The sequence below is a fragment of the Podarcis pityusensis genome (genome assembly GCF_964106645.2).
Source record: "Podarcis pityusensis genome assembly, chromosome: Z".
NCBI lineage: Eukaryota > Metazoa > Chordata > Lepidosauria > Squamata > Lacertidae > Podarcis > Podarcis pityusensis.
In genome coordinates this window covers 42,584,557-42,602,312 of record NC_138044.1, presented here as the reverse complement: position 1 = coordinate 42,602,312, position 17,756 = coordinate 42,584,557, and the positions used below count along the sequence as shown (strand labels likewise).

At 42.3% G+C, this 17,756-nt stretch overlaps 3 protein-coding genes across 10 annotated transcripts in view; 2 read left to right on the top strand and 1 right to left on the bottom strand.

Annotated features, from left to right (window-relative positions):
• The first annotated feature begins 756 nt into the window (after window positions 1-756).
• On the top strand, window positions 757-5,305 carry LOC308468725 (heat shock transcription factor, Y-linked-like). The gene is made up of 2 exons (XM_080991133.1): window positions 757-1,579; window positions 4,432-5,305. The coding sequence occupies exons 1-2, from the start codon at window positions 1,013-1,015 to the stop codon at window positions 5,209-5,211; spliced, it is 1,347 nt and encodes a 448-aa protein (XP_080847259.1). The 5' UTR covers window positions 757-1,012; the 3' UTR covers window positions 5,212-5,305.
• A 2,322-nt stretch (window positions 5,306-7,627) lies between these two features.
• LOC308468749 (protein EOLA1-like) lies at window positions 7,628-17,713 on the bottom strand. Of its 5 annotated transcripts, none has more exons than XM_080991172.1 (3): window positions 17,592-17,713; window positions 11,999-12,285; window positions 7,628-10,262 (listed from the first exon to the last, which is right to left on the bottom strand). In XM_080991172.1, exons 2-3 carry the CDS (start codon window positions 12,249-12,251, stop codon window positions 10,039-10,041), a joined length of 477 nt encoding a protein of 158 aa, XP_080847298.1. In that variant the 5' UTR covers window positions 12,252-12,285; window positions 17,592-17,713; the 3' UTR covers window positions 7,628-10,038. The 5 variants fall into 5 exon arrangements, with proteins under 5 accessions (XP_080847298.1, XP_080847294.1, XP_080847296.1 ...); XM_080991168.1 differs by lacking the exon at window positions 17,592-17,713 and adding an exon at window positions 17,448-17,479 and having other exon boundaries at window positions 11,999-12,370; XM_080991170.1 differs by lacking the exon at window positions 17,592-17,713 and adding an exon at window positions 17,448-17,479.
• The window catches only part of LOC308468751 (uncharacterized protein), a 146,908-nt gene continuing 142,304 nt past the window's right edge, over window positions 13,153-17,756 (top strand). The window contains exon 1 of one of the 4 annotated variants that reach the window (XM_080991178.1): window positions 13,153-13,281. The gene's annotated coding sequence lies outside the window, so the exon portion shown is untranslated. Of the gene's footprint in view, window positions 13,314-17,756 lie in introns of all 4 variants that reach the window. The other 3 variants (XM_080991174.1, XM_080991176.1, XM_080991177.1) reach the window with 3 other exon arrangements.

The following is a 17,756-nucleotide window of genomic DNA, read 5'->3' as shown; positions in this document are numbered from 1 at the left end:
TGAAATTTGGCATAAAACTTCCTTTGTCTGAAAAAGGAATGGTTTATTTACAATGATAGAAAATTCAGTGCAGGCAGGGCTTGTACTGGAATAGCAAATGAGAAGTTGCTTCCTTCTTATTCACAAGCTTGCCTGGAACAGATTTCCTCTTCACCAGGTGACAAATTTTAAGCACATGTAACCATATTTGCATATTTCTCATAAAGCTATGTATTTAACCAAGGTTCAGTATGCATCTAGTGTTTAACTTTAGTGTATGTATTAGGCAAATAGTATTAGCTGGAGGGAGTGGAGACTTGAAGTAGTGTTTGGCACTCTACACCTAAATTGTTAATGAACTTTTGCTTGTAAATGAGGATGTACAATTACGATACACAGAACAACAAGGTGGATCTAGCAAGTCAAACATGCTTCCTATTATGTAAGAGCAGGAAGGGTGTGTTCTTAGCTTTCTGTTCCTTACTATAAAATTACAGATTGAAATAGCCTAGAATAACTCCAGTTTCTGGGGTTATTATACCCCAATTTTGTTCTGAACTGTGTTACATGCAGTGGTGGTATTGACACAATTCACTTTTCTTAAGAGAGTGTGCGGTGGGGTTTTTTGTATAGCACTCATGCAACACCTTGAGTAAAACCACCTTTATCCAAGTGCAGGAAATTACACAAACAAATTTTCTTTTTTTAAAAAATGGAAGTATGAACTTGCTTGTGCCCTCACTCTTGGAATTAAAGTCCAGTGGATATGTGATGCTTTTATGGTGCATACTTTAAGGCAAATATTTGATAGGCTTTGTCCTAATTTTCCTTGTTCAGTGAAGATGCATAAATACTGTTCAGTCATTATGAAATCGTTCGCTAGGAAACCAGAGTTCATTTTGTGATGTCACACCTGCACAAGATAGGTCTCATTGTGATGTTCTAGAACTCCCTATTGAAGCTACCTACAAGCTAGCATCATTTTTAATAGGCCTGCTGCTGCCTTATCAGCATGGTTTGACTAATAGTATAAATGGCTACAGCTGAAAAAAATTACCAGAACGAGAAGAGAGAAATAGACATGGACCTTCCTGCTGCACAGACTGCACAACATTTTTCAGCTGAAGATGAAATAGTTCATTCTGCAATCTCAATTTCATCTACTCCGTTGCATGATAAAACTGCAGCTGGTGACACAGTCTTGAGGTCTATGATAGAAGAAAATGCTTTTCAGGCTTTGAATGATGGACCCTGGGCAAAAAGACCACGGCTTACTCTCTGTGATGATGGTTCTCTTGAAGACAATGATTTCCTATCCCTCACTTTCCCAAAGAAACTCTGGAAAATTGTTGAAAGTGATCAGTTTAAGTCACTGTGGTGGGATGACGATGGGAATTGTGTAGTGATAGATGAAGAACTTTTTAAAAAGGAGGTTCTAGAGAGGAAAGGACCACTGCGCATTTTTGAAACTGACTGTATGAAAAGCTTCATTCGTCAGCTCAATCTCTATGGCTTTAGCAAGATGAGACAGAATTTTCAAAGGTCTGCCTCCCTTGTTGAATTTTTAGCAGAAGAAAAAGCTGCTTATGCATTTAGCAAGGTAAGACCATGGTGTGGTTTTCAAAAGGTAGACATTGCTCAAAGTTCACAGGTTGCTTGCGTTCAATACTGTGCAAGATCAGTCATTCTCCAGAAAAGGGAAAAAAGCAACACAGTATGGAAACAGGTACTTAAGAGAATGAGGAAAAATAGTGGATATTGAGCTACTTCAAGGCCAGGACACAATTGAGTGGACACAACTGAGACAATGTATATAGTGTTAGTAATTAGGTTAATCCAGAAAGTTGCTAATGTTTCCCCATTCCCCAAATACAACACAATAATGCCTACTTCAAAGCTTTTACCTCCTTTTCTTTTTAAGCTGGTAAACATATTTGAAAAGGAGGGGTTAATTTAATTGTCATGTGAATTAGATAAATTCATTCAGCATGGGACTGACAAATCCACTGAAACCTAAGATAATCAGCTAAAAAGCATCCTCACTATATGCCACTCACAATGAATACAGTTAATTCTGTATCTGCTCTTAATTCTCACAAGCTCTCTTCAAGGCATCTTGAGTGATGCTCTGCCAGGCCGCTCATGATTCATTATGGCAGCTTCTCAAAAGCTGACCAACTTTTGCTGTGACAAGAGGCTTTTCTGGATAAGTTGGGAAAGTGTACTTCATATTGTACTTTGCAATTAGGGACTGCAACTTGCACAGAAAAAAAATGGCTGGCTGGCTATTATACATTGCAGTTAGTGTAAGAGCACAACTCTAGTTGGTTAGAGCATGGTGCTGATAATGAAAAGGTCACAGGTTTGATCTTCGAACAGGCCACCTGCTTATTCTTGCATTGCATCTATAATTCTATGATGCCTTTGCAATCCTTAATGTTATATTTCTTTAAGAAAGCTTACTTCCCTGAATCTTTGCACTACCTAATTTAAAGATTACTAGGTCTTTATTTTCATTTTTGAAGTCAAATTTGGATGTAGCCAGTACCTCTGTAGATGTGAACACTGAGGCACATTAAATATAAACAGAATGAAAGCTAGTTCTGTAAAGGATCTTGTGATGGGAAAGCATGTTCAAAATCTCAAAATACATGTAGGAGGTGGCCTCATAGAATTCCATGAAGAGATGAATGTTGATTACTAAATCAACTAAGCAAAATAATTGAAAGGCCTTGATAAAGGGGGAAGGAAACTATGTGGTACAGTATCCGGAAGGAAGAGCTATTCACGCAAATGGAAATTGCTCAGGAATGTCATCATAAGGTTAGTGCCTGTTCAGTGTGAATACTAAATATAGCAGCAAAACACATTCTGTGTGAGCTTAATGCTGTGCACAGACTGCACAAAACAGCAGATTATTTAGATTGGATAAATGGAAGTTATATCAATGCATTTCAGATCTACATTCTGTCTCTTAAAAGTTAAACACTCCTAAACCATCTATTACAGCATGAAATATTTACAACAGAATCCTATGGGTGTCTGTTGAGACTTACCCCCCGTTAAATGTGCGTAGGATGCAGTTTGTGTACATATCTCTCACTGAAACCAATGGGATATAGAAGCATTTAAATTTTCCTGGACTATGCCCATTGAGTTAAAGAAGGGGGAATAATAATAAATATAAATATGGCATTTATTCAAATTGACAACCAAGCATCCTGAACCTTTTATGACTGGAGAAAGACACTTTTTACCAGTAACTGCCAGTCCTTGTTTCAGGAATGTTCTAGGCACTTCATCTTCAGATAAATTATGAAGCTAAAGGTGTCCCTATATGGGCAAACAAAAACCATCTAGTTTTGCAACTGTTTTCCCAAACAGATAAAAAATTCTTAGTGCAGAAGGCATGTGGGATACGTGACTAGGGGTTTTCTATTATGCTTCTGTTTAGTATAAATACTTCAATTTAGTTGCAAACAAACAAAATGGTTTATTTGCTACAGCAACCAACTAATATGTGCACTTGTTCAAGAATTCTATGAAGTGGTGGCTGGTGCTCGTTGGAATGTGGTAGGGTGGGAAGCAGGGAGACCAACGGTAAGTGGTCAGAGCCACCTATTCCTAGTTTTGTTCCCATCTTCCTCCCTGCTGAGTTCTGCAAGGACAACATTGACACTAAGAAGGAGAAAACTGACAGGCAGTGCTACTCCCTGGGCTGGTGGGGGAGGACAGAGGACAGAGTAGAATTAGTAGGGCCATGCCTATTACCCCTAATGGGGAAACAGGCCACAGATTCCCTATGACATTAATCCCTAGCATCCTACTAGGGAGCGGGCAGGACGTTAATCTGAAAAACCTATAAAAAAATTTAAAAATTGCCCAGTAGCACTCTAGAGACCAACTATGTTTTTCTGGGTATAAGCTTTTGTGTGCATGCAAACTTAGTTGGTCTCTAAGGTGCTATTGGACATTTTTTAATATATATTTCGACTGCATCAGACTAACACGGCTACCTACCTGAATCTGAAAAACCTATATTCTGGATTTTAAGTCTAGATTCTTCAGAACAATACATCCACTCCCTTTGTAGTTTCTGAGCTCATAGTACATTTAACAAGATCTGTACTCGAGTTTTGAAAATATATCACTTAGCTACTGTTTCCTTTTATTAAGCCTCCCAAAGGCATTATGCTGACAACATGTGCGCCACCAAATTCTTTCCTCCCGGTTTGTAGCAAACTCTATGCCAGTTTCCACCAACTCAGTTTATAATTATAAGATTACAGAACTGAATCAATAGAGATGTAGGATGTAGAATCCCACATTTCAGAGCCATTGTGTGAAAATTGAAACATACGCAATGGAGACTGTCATTTTGCATTGCTTCGCTGTTGCATTTCTCTTTGAAGCCTTATGTTAACTCCATCTCTTCCTCTGTTTTTATTCTAGTTACAGTTCTACCACAACCCAAATTTTAAGAGAGGCTGTCCTCACCTTCTTGCAAGGTGCAAGAGAAGAGTTGGGATCAAAAACACACCACCTATTGCTTTCTCCTTAGATGAGGACTTCAGTGAAAGCTGCTTGAAGAGCAGGTCAAGAAGCCCAGAAGGTCAAACTACTCTGGGACCTGCTACTAGGGAAAGTAACTTCCTTGCAGCTTCCCCAAAGGACAAAATGCACAAAGCTGGACTCCGAAAACCTACTATGCCGAAGGGCCTTGCTGGAGCAGCAGCCCGGCTGAGAAGTGGATACGCTGCTTCCCCTCCAACCCCTTTGAGGTCCTCTGACCAGGCAGCCCCGGAGGACAATGACAACAAAGTGAACCAGCTAGCTCCTTTCCATTTGCCCCAGCACACCAATCATGCTCGAGTCAACACACATGAGATAGACTCGACCACCACCACATCTGCTACCTCTTTGTATCATGTCATACCTCCTGTACCCAACAGCCCCTTTGCACCGGTGATGGGGTTGCCAGCCTTCCCAACCATGTACCCAGACTTATCAGCCATGCAGGCTCATTGGGCCAGTTTACTCCCGTTCTGTAACCCATGGTTTTCCATGCCCATGATAGCAGCGGCTTCTGCCATTTCCATGTCAAGATCTTCCCATCATCATCGAACTCCTTCATACCACCATTGCCCTAATTGCAACTGTGCTTCAAATGCTACTTCTGCTTCCAAAGGAGTTGGACCCAAAGCGGCAGACTACAGTGGTTACCATCGATGAAACAGAGGGCAGACTGGAAAACCCCCACCCCTTTTTAAAATAGAGAAAATCAGAATGACGTGGACTGAAGAATAAAACCTCTTTCTTTCCTTTCCTCCTGTCTTGTCTACCTAGGTTAACTGTTTGTATTTCATCATAGAGGGATTAGGAGTAACTTGCTTCCTACAATGGTCTAGTTGTGTGAAGTGTAGACTTTAAAAGGGGAATAGTAGGATAATAGTAAATTTTATTTGGGTTGCCAGCTTTCTGCTGTTCCTGCACACTTATTTGGGACTTTTCTCTGTCATCCAATGGGAGTATTTTAAGCAAGTGGATTGCCACCAGAAGGAATGCATTAGCTGAACTATACAGCCCAAGCAAAATAGGAGCACCTCATGCTTTATGATGGCATGAGAAAACACGTGGCCAAGATGGTTTTGAAAACTAGTTTGAAGTTCTAAAAATGAGTGAGTAGCACTATAACCTAAGAAGGAATGGCTTTGCCAGGTATACTTAATACACCCTCTTATTTCGGGAGAGGGCAGATTTTGATGGAGACACTTGAATTATCTCTCATTCAATACTGTCCTTTGTAAACCTTTCACACGTTTTGTTTGATATGCAATCAAAAACAAAAAAGGATAAGTTTCCAATAAGCATCTTCTACACCAAAATAAAGTACACTGAGAGTTCAGCAGAGTCAATGATAACTGCTACAAAACCAACAGAGCAGAATAACAGGCGTTGGCCTCATTGACATGTTAGATGACATGTTGAATTAAATAATACGATACGAGCGGTGAGGTGGGATGGGGTGGGGGAGAAGAGTGTGTTAGTTCTAGTTAACAGTCAAAAAATGAGGTCTGGTGTGTATTAAAATAGCTGCTATGCGAACATGTTATATGTGGGGTGGCCTCTGAAGATGGTTTGGAAGCTTCAGCTGGTGCAGAATTCAGACACCAGGTTACTCACCAGGACAAGACAGTTTGAGCATGTAACACCAATCCTGGCCTGACTGCACCGGCTGCCAATTAGTTTCCTGGCCCAATTCAAAGTGCTGGTTTTGACCTACAAAGCCCTCAATGGCTCAGGACCACAATACCTCAAGGACCGCCTCTTTCCACATGAACCTACCCAGACCCCGAGATCATCTTCTGAGGCCTTTCTTTGTGTGCCTCCTCCATGAGAAGTCTGGAGGGTGGCAACACAAATATGAGCTTTTTCTCCAGTGGCTCCCCACTTGTGGAATATTCTCCCCAGAGAGGCTCGCCTGGCACCTTCATTACATATCTTTAAGCACCAGGTGAAAATGTTTCTCTTTAAGCAGGCCTTTGGCTAAGGCCTTTTAAACTGTCTGTGGGGTGTGTGTTTTTCTTTACTATGTTACTTTTTTGTTTCTATATTGTAAACAACTTTGCGATCTTCAGATGAAGGATGGTATAGAAATAAAATTAAATTAAATTAAATAATTAATCATCATCTCCAAAAGGAGAAACCATGGGACAGAGTTATTGGCTACTTAAACCTGTGAAGGACGTCAGTGCCAGTAGTTGAAGAAACTCCTTTGCATTTGGTATGTCAAGTCCAACTTTTAAAACTTCATTTATTATTACCCACTATTGCATTTATAGCCATATTTATAGTTTGCTCATTTCAGTTTGTCATGTTTGTATTGCAGTTAAACAGGTCAGCACCTGCAATGCTGAGAAGCTCTATTATGAAGGGATCAAAGACAGGATAGTTAGGATCTTTAAAGGGTTTGAGTTTAGCGTGCCGTTCCTGTACCTGTTGAAGGAATTTGAAATTTGCTCTCCACCTTCTTTTTTGTTAAATGGTGCTAGAATAAATATGCATCCAAGCAAATAGTAAAGGAACACATCATATATGGGCCTTCTTCTCTCATCCCCAACCTAAGCAAATACTTAGCATGAAAAGCCAGCTCTGACATTGAATAACCAATGATTGGATTTTATAAAAAGCCAGGGAAGTTGCCACATTCACTGCTGCACAGTTGACATGTTAAGGTCACAAAAGACGTGAAAGAAACCGTTGTGGTAGTTTTCAGCCAGTTTTAAAGCGGCATTTTGCTTTACAGTGAAAGCCTCATGTTTGTTACTTAATTCTTTCATGTGTTTATTTTGTATATTTTTTTTAATATATGCTCTTTTTAAAATCTAGGACAGTGTGCAGATACTCAATGAAACAGAATCCCCCCCCAAAAGATCCTAATATGATGCAATAATAAATAATATATTGTGTGTTCATTATGAGGTTTGACATTCATCTATAAACTGCTTCAGATTTATGTCATGGCGCCAGCTTCTGTTATGAGATCTAGATTCTAGATAATTGGGCAAATACATGTCTGGAAGAACAACAACAAATGTTTTGAAATAAAAACCAGTGTTTCTAATAATCCTACTTTCATATACGGTACTGTATTGAAATGTAGCTACTGTTTTTATTGTGGAGTATTTCAGAAGTACTGGTACACTGGATGCCACATTATATCAAAATTACAATAATAGCAAGTAAATTACATAGTAATATTAAAGCATAGATAATAATTTGTCATATTCTAAAAGAGCAGTTGGACTGTTAAATATTAACATCTACCTGTAGATGTAACAAGCTTTTAAGATGTCCAGAATTACTCAGAAAGAAGGAAAGAATGGATATAATCACTTTTTGAAATACTTTGCTTGCCAGGGCTCACTTCAGGGCAAAGTGAGGCGACTGCCTTAGGCAGCAGGATTCACAGGGCAGCAGATACTGATGTCTATCTTCAATCACCCTTTCTTTTCTGGTGGGGAGGGAAGGCGCCATTTTGTGGTTCGCCTCAGGTGCCAAAATGTAGTTCTCCGGGCTGGGAGCTGCAGAGTCCCTTAGCTCATTTTGCAGAGGAAAACAATGTGGGTGAGTGTCAGTAAACGAGGGGAATTAAGAGAGCTGAGTGGGGGATGCTCGTGTAATCTCACTGTATACAAGTTGTACAAGTGACAATAAAATATTTCAATTTCAATTAGTAGGGGAGTTCTAAAAATGGTGCAATCCATGTGAATCTTAACTAGCTGTCATAACTCATAAATGCTTTTTACATAGATGATTTTATATGTGCACACTAAAAATGCAATGGCCCAAAGAAAATTCTGAATGCTAAAAAATCTCACTTTATACCTCCGAGAGGCCCAAGTGACCTGCCAAACATTCTTAGAATAAAACATCACATTGAACTCCGGTATGGGAAGCAGAAATACCTTTACATCCCTATGGTGCCAAGGTCATTGAGGTGGCATTTCCTGTCCTCATCCTAAGTCTTGGTCAACATAGCAGAGCCCACCACTGACCTATGGGGAAAGGGAGTGTGGCTGAGCAGCATAATAAAACATAAATAAAAATAAGGATGGTGAACCTTTGGCACTGTAGATGTTGCTGGACTCCAGTTCCCATCTGCACCAGCCAGGATGACTCCTGGCCAGCTGTGATGGGAACTCTACCCCAGGAACAACTGGAGTGTTATCAGTTACCCACCCCTGATCTAAAGAAAAGTAGACCACATCCTCCTTAGCAGGTTTAATAAACATCCATAGCATTTCTAAGTACAGTGGTACCTCGGGTTAAGTACTTAATTCGTTCCGGAGGTCCGTTCTTAACGTGAAACTGTTCTTAACCTGAAGCACCACTTTAGCTAATGGGGCCTCCTGCTGCCGCTGCGCTGCTGCTGTGCAATTTCTGTTCTCAAAGTTCTTAACCTGAGGTACTATTTCTGGGTTAGCAGAGTCTGTAACCTGAAGCGTATGTAACCTGAAGCATATGTAACCTGAGGTACCACTGTAACAGGATTCATTTCTATAGAAGCATAGTACTGTGTACAGCATTACATCCACAAATAGCACAAAGGGCATAGGAAGCTGAAAGGGCAGTTGCAAAGTAGTGAGGAAGACTCTGAATGGAGCATTTAAATGAGTTTACTAAAAAGGGGTGGAGGGCATGGATTAGCCATTTGTAATGAGACCATAGACCCAATAGGTGCAGAGGAATTAAGAGTGAAAGCTCTGGGGGAGGGAGTGGGATTAACTGATGATCTGTTTATTTCACTTAATTAAGAAAAAGTGTTTAATATTCCATAATGTGCATGTAAATGATGATGATTAATATTTATTTATACTCCTCTTTCCCCCCTTGATGGAACTTAAGGTGGTTTACAGATAAAAACAAGAACCACTAAAAACAGGAAAATCAATTATTAAACTACAATTAAACAATGATAGAATTAAAACTACATACGTATTTAAGACCTGTTTGAAACATGCCAATAATTACAGAAAAACGGCATGGCACCAGCCCTTTCATTAAAAGCAGTCAGTTTCTCAAAGCCTGTTGGAACAAAAACGTCTTTCATCTGTTGGCAGAAGGACAACAAGGAGGGAGCCAGTCTAGCTTCTCTAGGAAGTGAGTTCCAAAGTCTGGGAGCAGCCACCAAGAAGGCCCTCCACCACATCCCCTCCTGTGCATGCCTGTGAAGGTGGCAGAACAAAGAGAAAGGCCTCCCATGAAGATCTCAACATCTGGGCAGGTTTGTGTGGGCGGATACAGTGTTTCAGATAGCTTGGACCTAAGATGGATAATTCACAATAATCCACATCTAAGAAGCTTCATCAAAGCATACTTTTACTGGTGACCCCAACTATTCCATTAATGTTCTCCATTTGCAAGAGTGATAACACCAAGGTATAAGGCACTTGCTCACTTTATAATAGTGGTCTACATTAAGGCCAGTAGAAGAAAATGATTCCACTTCAGTAGCTTGGAAAATGTAGAGTTAAGGGACCATAAAGAAAAAAATCTTCAGGAGTAGTCCAAAGAAGGAATCAATTCCTCTGGGATGTCCACCTGCCAGACATCTTTGCGTCCTCGTGTAGGAATAGGTTCCAACAACCATCTGGGGTTTGAAATAACTGTCAGGTATTTCTGCTCCAGGCCTGAGAGGATGGCTTTATTTTCTAGTACCAAAATGTCTTCAGGAGGCAAGAGTTCTGGGCACTGTGATGTCTCCCCAATGTCAATTAGTCCTGTATTTAAAACACAAATATTGCTATAATTTTCTTCCTAAAAAAATGAAATTACTGGCCTATTTATTTTTATTTGCAGGACTTTATCCTGCCCTTCAGTTTGAAGCATTTGGGGCAGTTTACTGAATGTAATAAAATACAGCAATAAGACAAAGAAGAATACAATGCTTAATGACAGCATCAAACTTTAAAAAGTCAGGAGATAAAAGAGATTAAAAAGATCTGGGTGGGCAGACTTCTCCTGGAATCTAAACAATAACAGTGTGGACACCACATGAGCCTTCGGAAGGAACAAACTCCATAAATGGAACCCTACAGCTGGAAAAGTTGCTTGCTCTCACAATAAGTAGATACCCAATAGGCTAACAGATGGGGGAATTGGTATTTGTGGTATAGTTCCAGCTCTCTCACGCATTTTCCCTTGCTTTGCGACATTCCCCCAGTGCTTCCTTTCCCCTCTTTAACCTATTTACTAGTCTGTATGAGAGGAGTATAGAAACCATTGGTCCTCTTTGTATCCTGCTACAAATGGTGCTTCCAGCCACAGCCTTTGTAGTAAGCTTAGGAGTCATGGGATAAGGGAGTGAGTCCTATGGTGGATCAGTAACTACCGGTAGTTAAAGAACAGGAAGCACAGAGTAGTAGGAATAAATAGGTAGTCCTCACAATAGAGGGAGGCAGTGTGCTATGGGACCAGTGCCTTTTTAAACTTGATCATAAATGATCAGGAGTTAGGTGTAAGCAACAGAATGGCAAAGTTTCCTAATGACACCAATAAAGCTAAATTTGGGGACAGGCAAAAAGGAAGTGCATCTTCATGCAGCACAAGCTTAAACGATGAAATTTGCTACCGCAAGATGTAGCACTAGTTGCCAGCTTGGGAAACTTCAAGAGAGGATTAGAAAGATTACAAACAGGGGAGTGTTATTGCACTTGTGTGGATTCTCAGTCTGGTTAGCCACTGAGGCTGCAGGGTAAATGAGCCTTGCTAGGTAAGACAAAAGGCCTTCTTTAAGTTTCTTATAAAATACAGAAGTTAAGTGTATTACTTTAAATTCACAGTGTGCAACTGGCTAAAATAGAGATTGCATCCTTTTCCTTGAATCTTCATCAGTAAAAGGGCTTAAAAGTTAACTTTTCTTTTTTATTATTCAGGGAGGTAACCTGAATATTTACTAGGGGACTAGGCTGTCTTAGCTCATTTGCTTCCTACTTTATGGTCATAGCCTTGAAAGGTCCTGCAGTAACAACCCACCATTTGATGAACCTTCTTTCAGTTTCTCTGCCCTTCCCCTTGTTCTGTGCAGGATATACTTTCCCAAATGTACTTTCACCATCCTCATGATAGAATATGAGCAGATTCTTTAGACTGGGGTGGGCAGAAGTAAAATGATAATAATAATAATAATAATAATAATAATAATACAGTAGTACCTCTAGATACAAACAGGATCTGTTCCGGAGCCCCTTTTGCATCTAGAAACAAATGCAACTAGTGACAGCACGTCTGCGCGCGCCGCTTTTCGCCGCTTCTGCGCGTGACGTCATTTTGAGTGTCTGCGCATGCGCAAGCGGCGAAACCCGGAAGTAACGCACTCCGTTACTTCCGGGTTGCCGCGGAGTGCAACTCGAATGCACTCAACTCGAAGCGTATTCAACCCGAGGTATGACTGTACTCTACAAAGTCAGCATTTCATGTCTACTGGAAGTTTAAAAGTTGAGCCACTGTCACTTACCTGCCACAACACCTCTTCCAAACCTTTCACCTGCATCCAATAGCTCTTCAATTTGAGTCACTGTCATCCCAAGCCTGTTTGTGAGAATGTCTTTCCAGGCTTTGTCGTCCCAGTCTTTAAAAGCAATGTGGACAGCAATGGTACAGGACTCGTACTGGGCCAGCAATGGTCGCCAACGGGTCTCTATTGTTTTTACTTCGTTTAAAATCAACCCAGCATAAGGTTGCCGGAAGCAAAGGCAGGGAAACTTCATTCTTCTTTACTTCTTTAGTCCTTTCTTGCATCACCTTTATTTCCAAACAAACAATTTAAAACCAGAATGAGGAACACATATTCTCTCTTGGCAAGTGTTCAGCGATTGCATGAATTTGCCTGCCAAATTAAAAAAGTGAGGGGTGCTTAAAAGCTGCAACATGACTTGGGAATTCAAAAGATATTTCAGCTGAATTAATGTAATTTAGTTTTGTAAGTAAAATGTGTGTAAAATTGTTTAGAAAACATTAAAAATGATTGCGAAATAGTTGGTTATATTATGTAGTAATATAATTATTATTAAGCACTACCTGACTTTTCAGAAGGTGAAATTGAAATTATTCGGTTTCTGAAAGCAGTTTATGGGCTTCTTCCTCCACTGTAGGTTTACCAAGTGAAATGCTGTCTAAATCACGTAAATAGCAGCGCATTTGGACTTCTCACTCCCAAAAACATTTTTTCAAGACCTCTTCTCACTGAGGACATTTGCTAAAGCTATGTCTTGCCCGCTAAAATTGTGTGCCCTAAGCGATGCCATAGAGATCCTCAACTACCACATGAATCTCCTTTTTATTTTACACAGCACAGTATTTCAAATAGCTGTCATTCCAGCCTACCTTGGCTCGCGAAGCAGACCCTTTGCTGACCATTTTAGTCCCACGTGCACAGAAGTGCAGGGGGCAGGAGGCTGGTGTCCAAAATGCATGCGTAAAGGTTTAATCGCGAGAGCTGCAGAACCCTTTGATGTCATACACCCTGCAGCAGTTGGAACCGTTATGGCAGTTACATCTTAGCAGTTAGAGCAGCAGGTTATGTTCTGTTGTGCCACCTCAGAGTCGGTTAGTCTGTGACACTTTAATCTACGAAAGACATAGCTGTCAACTTTCAGATTTGAAAATGAGGGATCAGAAGCCTCACCTGTCCTGGGGATAGCAGCGGGAAGCAGCGCTGGAATAAGGGAATTTCCCGCAAAAAAAGGGAAGGCTGACAGCTATGGAAAGACCGTGTTAGTAATTCAAGAAACATCCACCGTATGTATCACCTATTTAATCTGCAGCTGCAAGTATGCTAAGTAAAAGTCAGGTGTTGTTTTAAACTTTATTTGTGTGGGTGGGTGGGTGTATAACTTTTCTTCTTTTACAATTTAGAATACTGCTTTAAACATCCTTAAAATACCTTCCCTTCTTCTCTTTCCATGGTTCATTTTGCATATCATAAATCCCTGCTTTTTTTATTTTTACAAAAACTAAACCATTCAGTATTCAAAACTTATTTACACCGCTGAATTTATCTTAATGCTGCTAACGTTTTCAAGTGTACACAATTCCCCCCCATATATTCAATAAACGTTTTCCAATCTTCTCTAAACGTATGTTCTTCTTGTTCTCTTATTCTATATGTTAAATCTGTGAGTTGTGCATATTCCGTCAACTTAAGATGCCACTCTTCCTTTAGTTGGGACCTCGCTCGTTTTCCATTTTGGGGCTAACAAAACACAAGGTGCAGTAATGGCATACATAAATAACCTTTTTTTGACACTTGGGAAGTTGATGTAAACTTTTAAAGGAGAGGGTCTTGCGTAGTTTCTACAGGAGGAAAAACAGAACTAATCAAAGGGCCAAGCAGCCCAGGGCTACTACTATGAAATTTGGGAACTAAAACTAATCCCCACAAGGAGGAGGTTTAAGAGAGGATGCTTCCTAGGGAGCAGTTCCCGTGGCATGCAGCAGGATCTTTCCTTTTTCTCTCTCTGAGGGAAGTCTCCTCCTAAGCCCATGCTGCACTTGTCTTCACTACCCTCCACACCTCCACCACCTTTTAACACCAGTGTGAGTTGCCAGTTACAGAAAGAGACTAAACCTCACCTGGCTAACCCATGGCTTTTCCTTGCAGCCATGCGCAGGGCTGGGAGGGAGGGAGTCGCTGTAGAGGGAAGGGTGGGACTGCGGTTCCCAAGGGTCATCTACCTAAACCCCCTGCAGTGCAGGAAGCAGTTAATGAATTATGGAATCACGGAGTTGAAAGGGGTCCTGATGGGTCATCTAGCCCAGAGTACGTGTAGCAAGGTCAGGTGGTACCCAGTGAATAATTTTTTTTGTCACCCCCGCCCAGTGGAGCTGGCCCAGTCTCCAAAGGCACCTTTGCGCCTTGCCAGCAATGTCTGGGCGCATCCAGCGCTTTCCCCGCTTGTCTGGGCTGGTTCCAGAGGGGAAAGCGTGCTCCCTACGTAGCGCCTAGGGTGCTAGAGGTCCCTGATTTCCAAAAAGCCACAGGGGCAAGGGTGGGGGGCTGTTGTCCAATGGCAACAGCCCCCCCAACCTTAACTGAGAAGACTATGTGTTTAACCCCCAGATATCTCATGGTAATACGTGGGAAGTTTTTTTGGCATGAACTGTAAGAATCTGATTTGATATTTTAAGCAATGTAGTTAATGTGTTGTTTGTTATGTTTTATGTGTGATGTGCAACTTGAAAATGAATAAAAATATTGTTAAAAAAGAAGATCACGTCTATAGCTATAGCTATAAATGTAGTGGTTTTCTATCTAACTACATATATTAATTAACATAGCAAATTAAGGCTGATTATGTTATCACTAATTACTTTTTGTGTGAATGATCACTGTGTTTTTGTTCCATACTTTAAACTCAACCACTTAAGAGATTTTCTTTACAATTAATTGGCATGCAAATTCTGTTGAATAAATGAATAATAATCTCAGCCTATATTTTATACATCCCATAGTCATTTTACTCCAATGTTTAAAACATTTTGAATATTAGTATTGCTACCTATATGACTTATTAGTCACTTACTACAAGAAATCTCTAAACAACTTATAAAAAAGTTAAGGCACAAATGTGTAGCACAAAACCGTAACAATACATTTCATGAGTCCGAGATGAAGTTGGGCAGAGGGAGAGGGAAATCACGCAAAGAGGGACGGCCCTTTATTTTATTTTTTTACTTTTTACATTTATACGCCACCTCCTGCAAGGTCACAATGGCCTGTATAGTTCTCCCAACCCACTCACATCAACAACCTTGCAAGGTTCACTGAGACACTGCTCCAAGGTCATCCAGGCAGCTTGATGGCTGAGTGGGGATTCGAACCCTGGTTCTCCCAGGTCCTAGCCTGACTTCTAATTCCTCTTCCCCTTCCCTCTCTCCTCTGAGGAGTCCCAGCAAGAGGCCAGCATCCTGTTTTCTCAGCTCCGGGGAGCCCACAAGCAAAGCATTGGTGGAGGGGAGGAGGAAGCAGGTGCCCCCTCTGGACTTTGTCCTCCACCCCAAAATAGCTGTCCAGAGAACACCAGTAGCATCCTGAACACTCCTTTTTATTAAATAAAAGTATTTTAAGCTCATGATCTGCTGTCACTTCCTCCCTGGCCATGACTCCTCACTGCTTTCCATATGCAATTTTTTTCTTTGTTTTCAGCTTTCTCTGCCCTGCCATTTCTTTCTCCCTGTGTTTTTCCTCCTCTGCACGTGCATCAACTCCTCGATCGCTGTTTCAGGAGCTTCCACAAAACCTTTCCTTTTGCCCCCTCCCAAGCTCAGCTCCTGTCAGACCTGAAACCCTGTTTCAGCTAGTAAGTTGCAAGCCATTTAAAGTCCGTTTTAAAAAATAAAATAAGGGGGGGGGGGAGTGTCACAGAAACGGGCTGTGCTTTCAAGTTCTCCATAAATTATCTGGGAAATTCTAAAGCTTGCCCCCTTTTTTGTGGCTTCTGAAGTTGACCCTAATAAAGGTTATTACCCAACTGTGGAGCTTGGAATATTTTTCCTATAGACGCAGCTACGGTTTGCTTTTTATGTATTTTTCTGCAGGAATATTTACTTTTGGTTGGTTGGTTGAAGGGGGACACTGGGGTGCTGTTTCTCTTTTTTAAAATAAATGTTATAAGATCTGGTACCACAAAGCCATCACAAGGCACTAGCCAAAAGCAAGTTTACTAAAGGGATGGGCGCTTGTACTTTTGACAGCAGCAGCACAATACGAAATTTAGGTGAAGCACGTACAGGCTTGGGAACCTCCGCCTCCACCTGGTGTTTTTTTTGTGTGGTTGTTGTCATGATGCACTTGGTAAAGGTGCATGAAGTTCTCTTTAAGGAAAAGAGGAGAAAGCTATCTATCCTGGCTCTTCCTTTTAAATTGGGGACTATTATCAGCGCAGCCCCAAGCAATGTTTACTCAGCAAGTAAATCCAACAAACTTCGACCGGGTTTACTCGCGGGGAAGTGTGCATAAGCTTGCAGCCTGGCTCCTCCAACGCTCTCCTCTAGTGCGAAGGCTGAGGAGAGGAAAGAGCAGCCGCGAACACAGCGCAAGGGAAGTGAAGCTCCTAGGGTTGGCTCTTTACTTCTCCTATTTCCGTGTTTCTGCTCTCCCGCATGCGCGGGACTCAATCTCCTCAGACCGTACCATTAGCAGATCTAGGTGCGGGGAGTGCCCGCTCTTTCCCCAGCCACTATTGAGCTTATTCGTCCCTGGAAGCTTTCTGCTTTAAAGCTGTGGTAACACAGACCAGAATTTGCTTCAGTTCCTCGTTTTGGCTTTGGCCTCCCTACCCATTTCCGGACGTTGGTACACTCCTCTCCCAGCAGATCCTGTGACTGGGCAAGACCACCTCACTTGCCCCATGGGGAGTCGCGGGCGGGAGGGGGGACCGAATCATAGCTGTCAAGCTTTCCCTTTTTTAAAGGGAAATTCCCTTATTCCGAATAGGATTCCTTGCAAGAAAAGCGGAAAGTTGACAGCTATGGGCCGAATGTGGACCCCTCCCCCTTTCCAGGCTGAAGGAGAGTGACATTCGGCCCCCCCTCCCAAGCCTACAGCGAGCCGAGGGAAGGGGGAGAGCGGCAGCAGCCGCTTTGCCACTCTCTGGGTTTGGGGGAGTCGCGGGCGGTGGGGGGGGCCGCGCCAAATGGTACCCCCCTTCAGCCTGGCACCTGCTGCGGTCCGCACCCCCATTGCTACGCCCCTGATCTAGCCCAACCCCCTGCGATGCAGGAATCGCAGCAGAGGGTCACGCAATCTCTGTTTTGAAACCTCCCGAGGGAGTCCAGCTTCCCGCTTACCTAGCAGATGTACTGCTTGCTGATGTACTTCTTGCCCCCGGTGCGATCACTGGCTATCCCCACCCCTCCGAACCAGGCCGAAATCCTGAGGCGGGGAGTTCCGCGAGACAGCTCACCCCACGGCGCCCAGGCCTCTCTCCGGCCCCCCGTCTATTCCTGTCCCTTCACGCGCCCCGCCTTCGCCCGCCAAGGTTGGAGGCCGGCCGAAGCCGCGGCCTCTCTGCCGCCCCCTATCCTGCTTTCCGCGCCACCGCCCTCACCTCCCGCCGCGGCAATGCTCGGCTCCGCCGTTCCCCAGGCTGCGAAGACCTCAGTTTATTCATACGATGCTCGCCTCCCTCCTTTCCTACACGGGGTCTCCTCATGAGATGGAAATCATGGCGCCGGAAGCGGGGGGGGGGGGCTCTCTTTCCCCTGCCGCTTCG